Source organism: Haplochromis burtoni, unplaced genomic scaffold (genome assembly GCF_018398535.1).
Source record: "Haplochromis burtoni strain Fernald_Lab_line unplaced genomic scaffold, NCSU_Asbu1 Contig_356, whole genome shotgun sequence".
Taxonomy (NCBI): domain Eukaryota; kingdom Metazoa; phylum Chordata; class Actinopteri; order Cichliformes; family Cichlidae; genus Haplochromis; species Haplochromis burtoni.
In genome coordinates, this window is record NW_024582717.1 from 118,956 (window position 1) to 136,958 (window position 18,003).

The 18,003-nt window shown below is 37.9% G+C and overlaps 2 protein-coding genes across 3 annotated transcripts in view; one reads left to right on the forward strand and one right to left on the reverse strand.

The window, feature by feature from the left end:
- pomk (protein O-mannose kinase) overlaps positions 1-6,849 on the forward strand; it is a 30,853-nt gene extending 24,004 nt beyond the window's left edge. The window contains exons 2-3 of one of the 2 annotated variants that reach the window (XM_005943041.2): positions 1,925-2,206; positions 3,129-6,849. In XM_005943041.2, the coding sequence (XP_005943103.1) occupies positions 1,925-2,206; positions 3,129-3,899 (1,053 nt within the window). In that variant the 3' untranslated portion in view covers positions 3,900-6,849. The other variant, XM_014340338.2, reaches the window with a different exon arrangement.
- LOC102313327 (thyrotropin receptor) lies at positions 5,116-15,659 on the reverse strand. Its single transcript, XM_014340339.2, has 10 exons — positions 15,214-15,659; positions 15,064-15,135; positions 10,919-10,993; positions 10,266-10,340; positions 10,075-10,149; positions 9,905-9,982; positions 8,599-8,667; positions 8,049-8,126; positions 7,674-7,862; positions 5,116-6,202 (listed from the first exon to the last, which is right to left on the reverse strand). Exons 1-10 carry the CDS (start codon positions 15,408-15,410, stop codon positions 5,116-5,118), a joined length of 1,995 nt encoding a protein of 664 aa, XP_014195825.2. The 5' UTR covers positions 15,411-15,659.
- Positions 15,660-18,003: the final 2,344 nt, after the last annotated feature.

An 18,003-nucleotide genomic window follows, 5' to 3' on the forward strand; every position in this document is an offset into this window, starting at 1 on the left:
AATCTAATTACCGTTTTTGCAATAGTAATCCCTTACTTTACTCGTTACTCGAAAAAAGTAATCAGATTACCATAACGCGTTACTGCTCATCTCTGCTTACGTAGTCAGCTACTTCCGTGCAACTGATATAAGATGCGGTAAGCTAAACACAGCTTCAACCGTTTGTTTGTTGAAAAATAGTAACGGACCGCATTTTTTTGTTAGTGACTGTAACGGCATTGTAACGATAAGAATAGTAATTAGTTAGATTACTCGTTACTGAAAAACGTAACGCCGTTAGTAACGCCGTTACTTGTAACGCCGTTATTCCCATCACTGGTTTTAAGACATGACAGGAATTGACAGGGACAGCCAGTCACTCATGATGAAACACAGCTGAGATTTGAAAAATAGTGACTGTGAGTGGCTGGCACAAAAGTAGATGTACAGTTATCAAGAACATTACCTCTATCCCTGGCATAGATTTGTTTTGGATTTATTCCCAGTAATAAAGTTGAGCACACCAAAATGAATGAAGGTGTGTTCACCATTTTAAAGTAAGTAATAGTGATGGTAAATTTGATTCTTTTTACTGAATCGAGTTTTAATGAGTCACTCACCAAAGTGAATCGGATTTTTTGAGTCATTTGATTCACTGAGTCAGTTGACCAGAGAGTGCAAAAAATTTACATTTTCACTCAAACTTAATTTGTTTCTCTTTTCATGTAAATCCCACTGCTAAGATGAATGATTCTAAAAAAAAAATCAACTATTTTATAGAGCAAAAAAGAGCAAAAACATTTCTAAAATTAAGCAATTTCCTATCAAAATTGCTTAATAAACATTGTTTTTGTTTTTTTATTAGTATTTTCCTTAAATGTGTTAAATATATATTTTCTCATCTAAATGTCCACTGAGCTGTGAGCCAGGGGGCGGTAATGCGCCTTAACATTGGTTGCCAACCAAGAAGAAGAAGCTGTGAGCCAGGAGGGAGGGGGTGAGTGAGTGAGTGATTAGTTCCCTCGCTCTATGATTCAGCACAGGAGGGAGGGGGTGAGCGAGTCCTGAGTGATTCGCTTAAGCTTACAATTCAGCACAGGAGGGAGGGGGTGAGCGAGTCCTGAGTGATTCGCTTAAGCTTACGATTCAGCACGGGAGGGAGGGGGTTAGTGAGTCCTGAGTGATTCGCTTACGATTCAGCACAGGAGGGAGGGGGTGAGCGAGTCCTGAGTGATTTGCTTACGCTTACGATTCAACACAGGAAGGGAGGGGGTGAGTAGCTCAAATGTGTTGTTAGCATGTTAGCAGAGCGATGCTACTGTGAACCGAGGAGCTATTTTCTTGATTTGAGCTTCTACTCAGGGTTTTTTCTTCCAGTTCAGAGCAGAAATGCTTTTGTTAAGAAACTGGCTGTTGTTCCCCCCCGCAATTTTAATTATAAGCTAGATATATTTCTACTAAGCGAATTAGTTTGCTAACAGAAACAGGGATGAGTCAGTGAGTCAGTTGGGCTTGTGCGTCATGATTCACGAGTCAGTAAAGTGATTCTCGAGTTTTGAACGATTCGTTCACAAATCGAACATCACTAGTAAGTAATTTGTTACTTCGTTACATTTGTTAATACTGGGAGAATAAGAAAATAGAAAGGCTAGTGGATATTTTCCCGAAAATCTTTAAAGAAAAACTATTTTCCATCATTTACTACTTTAACCAGGATGGTGGTGTGGTGGTTCTGTGGTACACAGGACCACCACACACCATTGTTAAGGCTACACAGCAGGTACAGCTGACCACACAATATACCTCTGACCACAGTGGCCAAAGGGTGTGAGAGTAAGGCAGGAAAATACTGCTTTTCAGCCTCGTGTTGTCCTACTCTTTAATATCTGTAGCTGTAATTAGTACACTTACAATATCCCTTTTGTCATTCCTCTTTTTATTTTAGATGCAGGGCACAGTGGGTCAGTGCAGCAGGACTACTGTGGCCTACATTGTTCCAGTAGTTGGAATATGTGCTGCTGCTTTCCTTCTTACCAATATCTTCATTTACCTCTATCTGGACTCTGTGTATCAGCCTGGTTTGCAGCAAGTTTCACCTCTGGTGGGCTGTGTGCCTCAACACTTTAAAATGCCAACCATGAAAGACTGCACCGCCTGGCTCCAGTGTTTACAAATAAATGCTGAAGTACACGAGCTGAAGCTGATTGACCAGGGAGCAGTGAAGAAGGTAGACAGATTTTTATATATATGTATATGTGTGTGTGTGTATTGGCTAAGTTTGTATGTGTATCAAATAAATGTAATGTCAAGAGATTCCATGTTAATTTCCCATTGTAACTTTAGCAACTTATCATAGTTGTGACACTGGACAACATGTCACAACAAAATACAAAGTACGCTGATGTTATACAGATCCCACATTGTTTAATGTTCAAAAAAGAAAGTTTTAGGGCAAATTGCTTGTAACTTAATTGTAACATTCACATTCGTTGCCATGAAAAAAAAATCTCTCTTGAGCGCTTGAGAGTGCCTCTTGATGAGGTGCAGAGGTGGACGATGAACTCAACCTGGATGTCTATTGTCTCATGTAGTCTTTTACTGAATTCACTAAATGCCAGAGTGGGTGTAATTTACCTCTGCAGTGGAGTCGGGGGGGGGTCGCCCCATGCTCTGTGGTGGTGCTACTGCTGTGGGCCCGTGTCTGAGTCGCCTGGGCCCCCTGCTTTTGATGGCTTCTGGGGAATGAGGGTGACTATGGGGGTCAACAGGGGAGCTGATATTTGATTTTATTGTATTTAAATAAAATAAAATTGATGATAATAATAATAAGATTGAATGAAATATGACATTCAAGTGGACCAGTATAGCAAAAGCCGTAATGGTCTACTTGGTAAAATAAATCTGTTGGGCATTTTTCTTGGCCTTTAGACAATAACTCTGATTCTAATTGCTACAGTGTCAGACGGGACATACAAAAAGAAGAAGAAAAAAAAGCATAAATAAAGCTAAAATAATTGATTATGTCATAAAGTAATACATGGCAGATTTGTACAGTTAAAAATACAGATTTTGTTAAAAATATTAATTTTTATCATTGGCAACAGTCAGTAGACCTTGTGAATCTCATCTATTTTGTTTTCTTTCCTCAGGTTTATTTGGCAGAGTGGAGAGGCCAGAAGGTAGCTCTGTCAAGGCTATCATCTCTCAATTACTTGGAGGATTTTCTCCATGGATTGTCAATGTTACAGGCCCTGCAGAGCCCCCAGGTGGTTCAATTGGTGGGGTTTTGCCTTGAAGAGCACATCATTTTGACAGAACACCACCCGTTTGGCTCATTGCTTAATCTGGATGATGTTCTTGAAAAAGAGCATTACCAGCAACACAACAATTGGGAGATGCGGCTGAGGCTAGCTATAGATTACGTCACCATCCTCCATTACCTTCATAACAGCCCAGTTGGGCGACGAGTTATGTGCGATTCAAACAGCCTTGAGAAAACTCTGTCCCAATTTCTACTGACAAATGACTTTCATCTAGTAGTGAATGACCTTGATGCACTTCCTGAAGTGGATATGTCCAGAAACTTGTCAGTGAAATGTGGCCATCGGGAGCTCACTGGAGATTTTGTTGCCCCAGAGCAGCTATGGCCATTCAGAAACAATGGAAAGCCATTTTCAGACAATCTCATGCCAGAGTATGATGAGAAGACCGATATTTGGAAGATCCCAGATGTGACGTGGTTCCTTATGGGAAAGGTGCCTGGTGGGGATTTAGTCCATTTCCATCTTTTTCAGATCCATGAGAAGTGCAAGAAGAAGGATCCCACCGACCGCCCTTCAGCTTTTGATGTTTTGAAGGTTTACAAATCAGTCTACAGCAGCATGGTACGAGACAGTGCTGGGTTTAGAGATATGCTGTAGAGCAGCAGTCCCAAACCCCTGCCACATTGATCAACATCCAATGATCAAAGACCCGGACCAATGACTTTACCTTTTTCACATAAATAGCCTCCTTGACTCCACACTCAAACCAGTGTGTCTCACTATCCAGGATGTGTAAGTGCTATGTCCAGATGAACAGATAAGATGTGGTCCCAAATGGAGCTATTTTATTTCATTTTAGTTATTTACATATACTAATGGCAAGGATCCAATTTGATTATAAATAGATTTATTAGAGGTTGAATTAGTCTGCTACAGTGGATCATAATGGCTTGTCAGTGGCTTTATCAGTGAACAAGACATTGTTTTAATTTTTTTTATGCTTCTTACCCTGAAAACAATCTAATAAGTAGCCTTTTTTTTTTTTACAGAGAAAAGAGCAGTTAATTATACAGAACAACCAACAATCTGCAGCCTACCTGGGTCTCACTTGCTGTTCGTTTAAATTAGCAGTTTAGAATGTTTAGAATAAATGGTAGATCACAAAAAGTTAGGATAAACCTGCTCTTTACATTTCCCATTGTTTAGATATTTTTCCCCTTTGGTTGATATTTTTAAATCCCATATGGACCAAGGTTTGTTACCTGGTTCTAAAAACGAATAGAAAATAGAAAATGCAATGTTTGTTTTCTCGTGATTTGAACTGTTCTGTTTTCTTATTCCACCTTATGGCTGGAATAGTATAATGTTCAGACATTATTTATTTATTTGTAACCGCATCAAAGACATATACGTTAAATATTGAAATTCAACCTCATGGTTACTTCTCCGTTTAGGTGACATAGTACACTTTTGATTGATCAGGTCTGTGAATATGTAACCATTTATGACTATTACTATAAGAAATGGACATTAATCAAATTTAAAAAGCCACTTTTTGTTTTTTGAGTCTTATTTGTTTTGGGATATGGATGCTGGGCTTTGGGGTAGACATTTTCTTTATATGTAGGGAGTAATACTGACTAGTTGGCTTCGATAGAGGTGTGCTTGCCGTTGACAAAGACCCATCTGACTCAGCATCATCAGGATATCTCTGTGAAATGCCTTTGTCAAGATAGCATAAAAAAATGGGTTGGTGCAAGAGTTGAGAGGATAGAAAAGAACCAGCAGCACCTGTTGAGAAAAAGACATAACCCTTATTATAAATGAGGGAGGGAGGGGGGGGGGGTGCATTAAATATTACAAGTATGTAAAGTTATACCTTGGAATCTGTGACAGTTATCATCGGGTGGTGGAAAGCTGCAGACAGGCCGTAGAAACAAATGGGAGCCAGACATAAAAAGTTGGTGAAAATAATAACAGCCATACGTTTGGCCATGCTCGCGTCGTATCTGCTGGAGTTATGATTGGGATTGTGTACCATAAAATAGATGTGGATGTAACATAAGCATACTACCATAAAAGCAGTGACATTAACAATCAAGACAGAAATAATGTATGTCCGTGCAGCAGTTGTCCCAGTGTCTATAGGTAAGCAGATGCTTACTTTCTGGTAACTGCTCACACCAACTACTGGCAGCAGTGCAAGAAACGCACACAACAACCAGCCAACAAGCATTAGCACAGATGCATGACGCAACCTCATTTTTCTGTCTGGCCTGATAGCTGAGAAGATGCCATTCCAGCGCTGAAGACTGATTAGAGTTAATGTGAACACAGACAACTCACTGGCAAACACAGATAATATTCCTACTATATTGCAGCCACTTCCTGTTTGCCAGGTAATCGCATAGTGATGATAATTGGAGCGTGTGTAGAAATCCACAAATGCAATGACCAGCAAGTAGAACCCCATACAGCAATCTGCAAATGCCAGGTGACCTATAAGAAAACGGGTAACAGACATTTTCTGTCGACTGGTCAACAGGATGAAGAGCACCAATAGGTTTGCTGAAATGGCAAATAAACTGACGACCCAGACCAATATCCTGAGGATGTCTTTACTCATCACATCTTCGCAGGGGTTCAAAGCATCAGGCAGGGGGGTGCATGAGGGTCCATCATCTGCGTCAAGTTCATTACACAGCGAAAAGTCAAAAACTTCACTGAGATGCTCTGAATATGTTACATAGAACAAAGTATCATCCTGAGACTTCTTGGTTGGGCAAATCAGTCTGTTGGGATTGCTATTTGCACTGCCATGAGTTGGAATACCAAACTTTTTAGATTTCAGATGTTGTGAGATGTTGTACTCCAGATACCTCTGAGGGAGCATTGCAGAAGACAGCTGCAGCTTTCCTGAAGTAGCCCATGTCAGGTTGCAGATAACTGCCTCAGAGTGTCTTGCACAGAAATGAAAAGAGTTATTTTTCAGGGAATGAATTACAAGCATATTTTCAAATACAAATTTTGTGACGAAAGTGGGTTGTTGTTTAACCACATTTAAATTGTAAATAAAAACAATGCAATAATCTTCAAATCATTTAAAGCCTATTTTTAATTAAAAATGCAAAGGCAAGTGACCATATGTGCTTTTTTTTGTTACTATTAAAACAGTTAGGACATAGTCTATGTTTACCACTGAGTTTCATTATCTCTTATTTTAAGAACACATTACATTAACTATTCCTGTGATTTTTGTCATATTTTTCTATTTCATAAAATAGCTTTTGAATTGTTAAGAGGTTTGGAACACAGGCAGGTCAAGTTAGCACCTACATGCTTTACTCTGGACTGTTGTTATACATTCAGAATTTGGTTTGGCTATCATTCAAATAAACATGTGTTTCTCCAAAGCCACACTCAACATTAATGGAGATGTACAAGATATGTACATTAATGAACCCCATAGATGTTGACTTTTAAACTGTGCCCTAATAACATGTCCCTCTCCTCTTAAGCCAGAGGATGTGATGTCCGTGATTTCTTTTGAGTTTCTGATGTGGAAGTCATGCAATGAATTTGAAATAAAGCCTGATTTTTGTCATTATGCAACTTTTCCAATTTTTTTTCTAACTCACTTTAATTTAAACTTGCTGTTGTATTACATTTAAAGTTATAATTAGTGTATCAATATGAACATTTATTATGTTGTCTTTGCACTATTTTAAATAGAATGTAAATTTGCAAATAATATTTTTTTTCCTTTTTTGGAAATGTGTTTATTACACCATGAATTACTACATGTGATGCAAAGTGTAAAAAGTAAAAACCCATAATGGTTTTCACTTGTCACTTTGTGATGTCAGAGTGTTGGATCTTGTCTGAGATACAGACAGTACTCGACAATAGTTTCCACCTAAAGACTAAAATAGTCTTAAAAAGTATAACATAATATGTAGTATTATAACCACATTGTGATAGCAATCGCAACAGTCAAAAAACAGCAATTAATCACAACAATATATAAACAACACACATTGCAAGTTGTTATGACCTTATGTAGGGTTTGATGTTACTGTTAGCTCACTTTTTTGTTTCTGTAAATTTATAGCAGTCATTGAGCAGGTTATATAGGACAGCATAGTGAATGTTAAGTCAGTATAAATTCTGTGTAATGTTTGGCTAAAGATGGAAACAGACAAAACAAAAGCTGCAATCTACAGTGCATCTTTTTTCAACTGTCAAATGTTTAAATGCTAAATTATTGCCATGTTCTAAGTAACTATTTTTTCATACACTAAAATTTTTAGCTAGTAGCTAGTTACAGCTTTTGAGAATAACCAAGGCCTAATACTATGGACATTACAACAGAAAGGAGAAAGGAGAGTACACAAGTAAAAGAAAAACAGGGAATATTTTCCCAAGACTTACCCTTGCCCTCTTTTCAGCATTTTAAGACCACAGCAATGGCTTGGGAAGGTCAATTCAGCGCTTTGTAAGTGAACAAAAGCTCTTAAGGGGGGCAGCATTTTTAAGGCCCATGTGTTTTTAGCTTGGAGCTTTTCAATGTTCTTCATACCTTTTGATGGTAAAGAGTGTACTTTGGTATCTGAAAGATCTCTGGATTGACAGAAAAATAGTTAAGAATTAATTCATTGGGCTACAGAGCTCTCTCTCTCTCTCTCTCTCTCTGTCTTTCTGTCTTTATATAAAGGAAGGGTGGGAGAGAGAATAAAAGAGCGAGAGAGAGAGAGAGAGAGAGATTTTTGTCAAGAACACTTTGTCTTTTGTGAATTCTGTACTCACAGGTGAGTTGGGCCTTGAATCACACCATAAAATGCAAATTCCTCTATTTGTTCTAAATCCAAATTCCTATCAAGATACCTGAATATTTGGGAAAAGATGGGGAACAAAATGACATGATAAAAACTATTTAGTTTTACCAAACCTTCAGTTTTAAAATGTATTTTTTTCTGAAAAGTGTGTTTAGTAAAATGAAACTGACAAGAATAACAAAGAAATGAACTGTTGTACAATGTTTCATGTCCATTTTGAATTAAACAACAACAAAAAAAAGATTGAAAACCATAATCAATGACATTAGAACATTTTAAAGTATCTGAAACAGTATACCTACAACTACCAAAGGGGCCAACATTATTTGACCCTGCCCAGAAATTTTAGTCATTAAAATTGCTTGTTCACTTGAGGCTATAATCTACCTATGACTTACCCCATCTATCAAGCACGTTAGTAAAGTTCAGACACAAACTATATAGACAAGAAATAAATAAATACAAGATGTGAATTGAATCTTGTGTCCTATCAGTTTAGTGAATAAATCAAAAGTTCATACACTTCCTCCAGTTTGGTTCCATTGAAAGCATAGTCCTGGATCTCTTTCACACCATTGCTATTCAGCACACTAAAAAAGGGGAAGAAAACCCTGTAAATCTTAAATCTTCATAATTAAATTTGTTGTTAAACGTTAGTTCCATCTCTATGTTTCACACTGACATGTATGCCATTGGAAACGACATTAAATACATTCTGTTGTCATAATCTGCAGGGTATGCATATTGGAAAACGATTTTAAATCAAGCCATCAAGATATGACTGATGTGCAAACCTGCATCTTTAACATAAGGCGTATAACCAAAAGTATTGTAGTTGGTAGAGTTCTCAAATATACTGGGCTACAATCTCTGGTCAGGTGTGGTAACTCCTCCAGTCTGCATCTTTGGGCAAGATACTGAACCCCCAGTTGTCCTTGAAACATTCAGCTGAGTGGGAGTGTGTGCCGCTGTTTGACAAAACACTTAGTCATAGAAGTCATAGAAAACAATTGCTGTATGTTTGTCTGTTTGATTGGATGAAAAAAAGCTTAGAGTAAAAAGTGTTCCAATTACTCATTTACTCATGAAGTACCAGTCTATTTACAGTTGCTGTGACAAACAGTCCCCAGCCCTCAGTTTGAGGCGTGGGTCTGCAAAACCAAAGGGGAGGGAAAAGTCAGGAGTGTGAAGCAGGGGTTCCTCACAGAGAGCCTTCTTCACCTGTACAAATGCCACCTGGCACTGCTCCGTCCACTGGAAGGAGATCCTTCAAGGGGCTGGTCAGATCCACAAAGTTCAGGATAAACAAGTGGCAATAACCAGCCAGCCCCAAGAACTGCCCTTTTTGTTGGTCATGGGAGGCAGGCAGGATGCGATGGGTGCTGTCTTATCCATCTGAGGAACTGTTTCAAAATGGTGCCCTATGAGCGAGCTGCTACTGGGGAGAACAAATCTGCAAAACACTGTTGCAATGCAGTAATATCCACTCTCTTGGCCTCTGTGAGGTGGTCATCACAATGGAGGGAGGTGGGAATGGTTGAATTTAGCACCTCCAGCCCCAACTCATCTCTTTCCATCACTATAGCTCACCAGAGAAACAGTTTGAGCCTCTTTCCATGCTTTGAGGAGGTTGAAGTGATAACGTCTCATGGACAGAAGGAAGGAAGGAAGGAAGGAATTTTATCCCAAACCATGACCGTCTTTCTAGACCTAACCAATAACCATATGCCAGCAAGTATGAAGAGTCATCACCAAGCTCCATTAACATGGCAAATTAAGAGATAAAATGTGTTGCATTATTAGTCATTGACATTAAATTAAACTCACATAGTCAAAGTATTCAGAGATATTCCAGTAAAGGAATTAGCAGGTATGACTTGGATAAAAACATTCTCCACCATCTCTCTGTTAAAAAGGAGCAAACACACACACAAAGGCTTCAAGTCAAATTATTAGAGGAATGTGCAGCAGAATATTTATGACTAAATGCTACATACAATATAAAATGGTCTTGGCTGGAGTGAATATGCTGTAGCCCAGGAAAGGTGGTGAGACCTGTGTTTGTGATCCCACTGTATTAAAAGAAAGCTGAGTCAAGAATCAATAAATGTACATAACTTTTATGTTGCTTATTTGGAAAACAAACAATACAGTCATAATATAAATAAACAAATAAAATCATACTTACAGATATTTTAAATTAGGCAGATTCTTAAAAGCATCTTGATCAATATATGACAGTGTTTTGATGCCATTTAGTTGTCTGTTGGACATGAAAACATACACAGAGACACAAACACAAAATATTTGCATTTTTTCATGTAATGCTTTTTTGCCTAAAATTTTTTTTCAGTCTAAGATATCTCCAAAACTGTTTTAATTATAGAAACATCCATAGAAATATTTTCACAAGTTATCTACTGTAACACTTTCAACCTGTTATACATGTGTTTGAGTATATGAGTATCTGACAGGAAAGGGGGCTTGTCATATTGGGGCTTGTTATATAAAAATGCAAAGCTAATGACAAGGGTTTAATAGCACAGTAACCCTGTACTTGAAAGGAGAAGCTGGTGGGATTTAGGAACCGAGAAGAACCATGTAAGGATTGAATAATCTGCTGAAATAATCGGTACATTACTGTATAATTATATTTTACATCTAACCAACCCATCTCCAACATTAAAAAAAGCCAGGTCTTTGAAAATCATTTTGCCAGTACTACTGCAGGACAGAGGAAACATGATACAAGACTTATTTGTATTTACTGAAGCATAAATCCATTCATTTGATGATTAATTTCAATTACATGTTAAATTTTTGTGCATGAAATTTACATACATGTGTGTGACCCTGGACAGGTTGTAGAAAGAATGCCTTTCAAGATATCTTAATGTACTGTCATCAGATATGTATCTGAAAAACACACAAACAAAGTACAACTTCTGATTTGAAGATTGAGAGATTTAGAAAGAAATAGAGAGAGAAATACTGTTAATTGTCTGAACAACTTTTAAAGACAAAAATGATGGTCACTGAATCAAATTTGATATCTTCTGATAAGAACATTATTAGATACAGATCCTGGATGGATAAGAAGCACAACTATGAATAAGAATGAAAAAAATATATATAGCTGATAATAAAGCTCTAGAAACTCACAACTCTGATGTATGAGCCGAAGCCATTTATTGACAAGACAATAAATGGCTTGTTCTCCAAAACTTAAAACTCACCACTGCAGCTCTACTGCAACCTCCTAGCAACATATTAACCTTTACTTAAAATATGTCTGTGAAGGTTCTCAGTCATCCAGGTCATCGTAGTCAAAGGACCTTGCAAAGAAAAGCGTCTGGACTTCTTTAAGTTACTTGAAGACGTTTCACCTCTCATCCGAGAAGCTTCTTCAGTTCTAAGGTCAAATGGTGGAGAGTCCCAGATATAAACCTAGTGGGAGTATCCCCCTACAGAGGGACAAAAGGACCCCCTGATGATCCTCTAATCACCTGAGCCAAGGTGTGAAACTGGGTGTGGGTCCCAATCAGCCAGAGTTTCGGGTGAGTTCATTGTGAAACCTGGCCCCACCTTATCATGCGAATTCCTGAGATCAGATGGCCCAGGATGTGAGTGGGCGTTAAGGCGTCTGGGAAGGGATCTCATAACTGAGATCCCTTCCCAGACGCATGTATTTTACTTAAAATACATTACTATTCAGCTATCTTAACTAATCATAGGCTGATTTCTAACCTTCTTTTTATTTTAAACATTCTTGAAAGAACAGTTGTAAAACAGCACAGTATAATTCCCAGAAGAATGGGTTATTTGAAGAGTTTCAGTCAGGATTTAGAGTTTATCATAACACAGAAACAGCACTAGTGAAGGTTACTAATGTTCTCTGACAGTGGACTCATCGTTTGCTTGTCCTGCTACACCTTAGTACAGCACCTGATACCCCTCACCACCAGTGGTGGTCAAGTTACTTGAAAAAAGTAATCAGTAACTAATTACTGATTACTTCCCCCCAAAAGTAATCCCATTACTTTACTGATTACTTATTTTCAAAAGTAATTAATTACTTAGTTACGTAGTTACTTTTTAAAAACACGATTTACAACCTGAATAGGTGATAAAGCGATAGATCTTTCAGCCCAATTCTACTTTTTTTGCATAATCCATCATACAAAATGTAATCAAATGGAAAGGTCCCTTTTTAAAACTTGTTTTATTAGTTTTAATCTTTTAACTTTATGCATCAAGCAAAAATTTAATTATATGCAACATTCTCTGACTGGAAGAAATTTGTTTAATATTTAAACCTATTTTTTGCACATTCCTGCACATAATTCTTTTTTTTGTGTGTGTTTACACTCACTCTTTCAAATAGATGCAAGTAAAACACAGCAGAAAATTAATAAAATCAAAGACTAGCGGTCCTTTTGCTCTATTTTCACCTGTAAAGCAGGAGTGTGGTAGGCGGAGGTTTACCCTGGTGCAGGTGTGCCACAGCAGTCAGTTGAAGAATCCACGAGTTTCTCTGTGAATTTCCCATTACGTCGTTGCGCACTCGGTGCTTGCTTGGGGGGTTTTTTCGCTGTAAAAAGGAGTTTTCTTCCCACGCACAACGGACACTAATGTTTTTGTCACTTTTTATGGAATCAAACTTAAAGTAAGGTCAGTACTTCCACACTTTAAATGCTGCATGCTCATACTCTCTCATGCACTTGATATATTATCCATTGTTGATCTGCACACAGATGTTGTCACGAACGTCGCACTTGCTTTACGTCACTGTCAGGAGACATTCTCGCAAAAAAAATCACGGTTTTAGTAACGCAGTAACGCAGCGTTCCTACGGGAAAGTAACGGTAATCTAATTACTGTTTTTGCAATAGTAATCCCTTACTTTACTCGTTGCTTGAAAAAAGTAATCGGATTACGCGTTACTGCCCATCTCTGCTCACCACACAAAATTTGCTAAGTTCCAGGGGGTTCTATGCAGTAACCAGTTCAATTTAAATAAGACATGCTTTCCTTTGATAATATTATTAGATGACATACCATACATTTTCACTGCTATGCAGATAATACCAGCTTTATTTATGCATGAAGGCAGATAACAGAAACCAATTAGTTAAGCTACAGGCATGTCTTACAGACTTAAAGGCTGTCAGGGTACCTGCGTCACTGACTAAAGTGTTTTGTGTTCATGGGTTTTTTGAATGTTGTTTATTCATTCATTTTTATTCTCTGTGCGACCTATGTTTCTTAGTCTAGTTTCTACCATTCTTGAGTTTATTTCGAGTTAGGTCGTCCTGTGTATTATATGCACACTGCATATAATACACAGGCAATCACTGAAGAGTGATAGTGTTGACAACTTCAGACAGAAACAAGGGTATGCTTTTAATAAATTGCTTTCCTCTTTTAGTCACAGAAAATGGCTGGCTCTCCCTGAGCCTTGTTCTTCCAGAGGTTTCTTCCTGCTAAAACTGAGCTTTTCCTTCCCTCCGTGACCAAGTACGGGCTCAGGGGGTTATTTGATTGTTGAGATTTTTTCTCTACTGTAGTAATAAAGCAACCTGAGGTAACTGTTCTTGTGATTTGGCACTGCATTAATTAAATTTAATCTAATTGAAATTAACCAATTGCATGTATTCAAATGTCTTTTATCTGATTCCGGCAAAAACTGAGGTTCGAGTTGAATGAATCTATGGTTGTATGGATGATTTTGTGTCTATTTATGAATCCATAAGTCAATATGTTTTAACCTAATCTTTAATGTGTGGTTTTTATCAAAACCGTGATGCACTTTGTTTTCTGTTTTTTGAAATGTGCTACACAAATGAAGCTGTTATTACTAAACCTGACAGTGTTGTTATGAAATGAAAGACTACATTTTAGAAATGAAAATGTCCAGAAGAGCAAGGCACAACAGAAGATGTTACTTCAATCTGGCCATTCTTGTGGTCTTTACGAAATCATTTCATTTTTATTTGCTCTTTATGACTGTGTGTTTAATGACAAAATACCTTAGTAAGGTATTTTGAATTTAAATCAGAGTTTGCAGTGTGACAAGGATGTCTCTTTTTTTGATCACAGTGGTAAGTTGTTGAACATATAACCTGTTCCACTAGATGCCATTTTTAACACATATTCGGTACAGTACTAATAACTGTGCAGTACTCTGTTTTTGGTAACTATTGTCCTTGATGTAAATATGTAAAAATGTGTATGTTTCTGTTCTGTGTCCTGTATACTGTTTGTTTGTATATGTGTTTTTCTTGCTGCTGTTACAACCAAATTTCCTCTTGTGGGACAATTAAAGGATTATTCTATTCTATTCTATTCTATTCTATTCTATTAAAAGGCTGCTCAAACCACAATAGCTGGTTAATACATTTCTCTGACTAGAGGACCAAAAATAAAACAAACAAGAGTAGTCCACAGGCTACATACTTTGTAAACTCCTTCTACCAAAAGTAGAGCTCTCTGCGTTTAACCAGACCAGTGAGCTATGAATACTCTACCCCTTCTGAACCATACATTCCACCTCAATCAGCTCTGCATTAGCAACATACACTGATTTTCATTTCTGCATCAACCATCATGTCATCTATAAGACCCAGGGCAGTATATACTTCAGTTCTGCTTTAACTTTTACTTGAGGGGAAGGAAAAAAATGCCCGTAATGTTAATAGTTAGAATAGTTAAAAGTTTTGTTGAAAGTCTCATTTTTATTAAGCATATAGGAAACATATACTAAGAGATAACAGTGCCTTTAAGTCTCATATAAAATATAATATAGAATAAGAGGTTTATTTTTATTACAATAACTGTAATTTTTGTCTTCAGTCAGTACTTGCAATAGAGGATCATGAAGGTAATTGGTTAAGCACTAGTTTACTGTCAATATTGTTTATTTACTTTGTTGAGTAGTAATCTACTAAATTGAAAGAAAGAGGATAGTTTTGTAGAAAGTATCTTACATTTGTGAAATATTGGCCAAGTTTTCAAATGCATTCTCAGGAATAGAATACATTCTTGTCCCCAGAAGCCATCTAAAAGAGAAATTGAAGGCATTTCAGTCTAACCACAACAGTCACAGAAATCAGCGGTTAAGGACTGTGGTTACTTACACTTCCTTTGTGCTGGAATGGAAAACAGGAATAACCTCAACTCCAAAGCACGACACACTGTGGATTTCCCACTCACACTGGCAATGAGGTGGACAATACTCCAGATGAATAGTAGTCTTGACAAGGATAAAAGTTAAAATAGTAATATGAAAAACAGAATTCATTGTAAAAGCAGTACTTGTGAAGACTCTGCTCATTTGAGTTTTCAAAGCCACTGGGCTGTCCTGGATTTTGGCCAATTGCAAGTGCTCCACAACTGCCCTTCAAAATAAGATTTTGAATATAATTTTCTACTTGTATAATGCAGATTATACAGTAAATATGTTAGGTATATATTTGATCAGTATTAAGAGTTTAAATCTTATTAAATCTTATATCATCATTATTCTTTTGATACTTTTAATACTTTCATTAAACCCTAAAGGCATTTTTTTGCCTAGGCTGTTCATTTCTTATTTCATCTGAAATAAAATTATAATAAAAACTTGCTGTCAACGGACCACTGAGGCAGGCAGAACTTATACTATTTCTAGTACTAAAGGTTTATTTAGGTGTTTATTTAAAACACGAACGTGAATCAATAATCCAAACACAAGATTAGTATTATGAAAGTGCCGGTACCACAGGGTTATTCCACAGGTTCAAATCATTCCACAGAAATTCCATCATGAGCCCTGATTACCTCACCACTGCAAGGAAAGTTTCTTCAAAGGAATGCGCACAGGGAAAAAAAATGTATGTTTTGTTTTAGGGACAAGGAGTGCAAACACAAAGAAAAGGAGACAAGCTTCTCTAAAGCTGTGGAACAAATAAAAAACAAGACTGTCTTTTAAACATTAATTCAATGAAATATTCGATTATAAACCACCAGATTCTCCCATGTATTAATAAATTAATAAAATTATCTATATTTGTAACTGATCAGATGCTGGCGACAGGGTGAACTCAGCATCTTGATATGCAGTTTCACGCTTGAGTAACATAATCAGACTGGCAAGAAAGAGGAAGCAGAACTAAACATAATACACATGACCAATGTTCCCTGTTAGCTGCGCGCGTGTGCAATTGCGCACTGCTGGCATGGTCTCTGCGCAAAAAAAAAATCTGCGTTGCGCACAAAAAAAATCTAACCTGAATTGAAATTAAAATAAATACTTTAACAATTCTGTTTTGCAGTGTTAGTCAGTAAGTGACTGGCTGCTCCCATATGGCATTAGAACGATGCCACCTTATCCCATAGTCCAGCCAATAATGCGATTCACATTCGTATATACGCAGCTAATCAACGTCATTGACAGGCTAAGATAGCATCCTGTCACACACACTGGTGTTTTAGCTATCAAAGTGGCGTGGCTGATGTGGAGTGAAGCCACGTTAATTGACAACGTTTACAGCCATTGGAGATGTGAGCAGGACAGAAGGAACAATTGACGGGAAAAGTGTGGACTTTATACCAGTTTTTAAATTGTGTTGATAGGCCTCGTAAAACCAGAGTTATAATAAAAATATATGCAATGTTTGGATTTCTTCCTGGATACTATCGTTGTTTATATTTACAGCGGGAAGAAACGGTAAAAACTGTGTTTTATAAGGAAAGCGCTTGAAAGCACTCTCCGCCTGTGAGCAAAAAGGACAACAAAAAAACCCACCCTTTCCTACTGGTCGAAAAATGTACCATGTCGACCAATCAAAAAATGATATGGCAACATGGCATTTAGTTGTTTAGGGAGGGGGAATCTCCAAAAGTTGAATCTGTTCATCTGGACGTAGCGTTTTGTGGGAGAAACGTTTCGTCACTCATCCAAGTGACTTCTCGGTCTCAGCTGACTGCAGGTTTCCCCAATCTTATAAACAGTACATTTGCATAATGACTGAAACCAGCCCCCTGAAGGAACAATGGGCTGGGAGGTCAGTTCTTTAATCATAATTATGCAAATTCTCATGACCATTGATCAACAACCACTGACCAAAACCCACTGATCAAAGACCACTGATCAATGGCCATGAGTCCCATTCACAGAGAGTTGGGGAATGACTGCAATCACAGCATTGTAAGATGGTGACAGATGTACCCTTAGGCCCCCTCCTCGATTCAGAGATGGTCTTTCCCTTTTCACGTAAATGGCCTCCTGCGCTCAAACCTCCTCCCTGTTCAGGATGTGCACATCCTCATCATTGAAAGAGTGTCCACTGGCCTGTAGGTGTAAATAGACTGCAGAGTCCTGGCCTGACGAGGTAGCTCTTCTGTGTTGTGCCATCCGCTTCGCCAGAGGTTGTTTGGTTTCCCCGATGTATAAATCCTGGCAATCCTTCTGGCACTTAACAGCGTACACTATGTTACTCTGTTTGTGTCGGGGGACCCGATCCTCGGGGTGGACCGATTTTTGGCGCAGCGTGTGAACAGGGAAATTATGTTTTGTTCTCCATGTTATACGGAGGCGGAAGAGGCGCTGAGGCAGATTCTGCATCAGCTTCCCTTCCATGCACTTCTCTAGGCAACTCTGTCAGAGCTGCTTTCTTTTCTCTCCTTTCTGCTTCCATCATCCACATTTTCAAACATTCCTTCTCATCGCTTACCCTACGCAAATCTACAGTGTTAACTTTCCCTTATTTCAATAATTTCACTTCCTCCTCCCGCAACTGTTTCTCTACTTTCTTTAACTGGTTAACACTCAGCGATCCCTTCCCGGGAAACCCGTTTACTTTTTGCCACTTAACAACATATTTCATACACCCAATTCCCCATTTCTTAACCATACAGTCAAATATTGAGTTTTGTCCCTGGCTGCC

Coding starts and splice junctions, on each gene's coding strand:
- LOC102313327 (XM_014340339.2), bottom strand. CDS start 15,410: ATGAGCAGAGTCTTCACAAGTACTGCTTTTACAATGAATTCTGTTTTT. Junction 15,136..15,213: donor CATTCCAGCACAAAGGAAGT/GTAAGTAACCAC, acceptor TTTCTCTTTTAG/ATGGCTTCTGGGGACAAGAA. Junction 10,150..10,265: donor CTGCCTAATTTAAAATATCT/GTAAGTATGATT, acceptor CTTTTAATACAG/TGGGATCACAAACACAGGTC.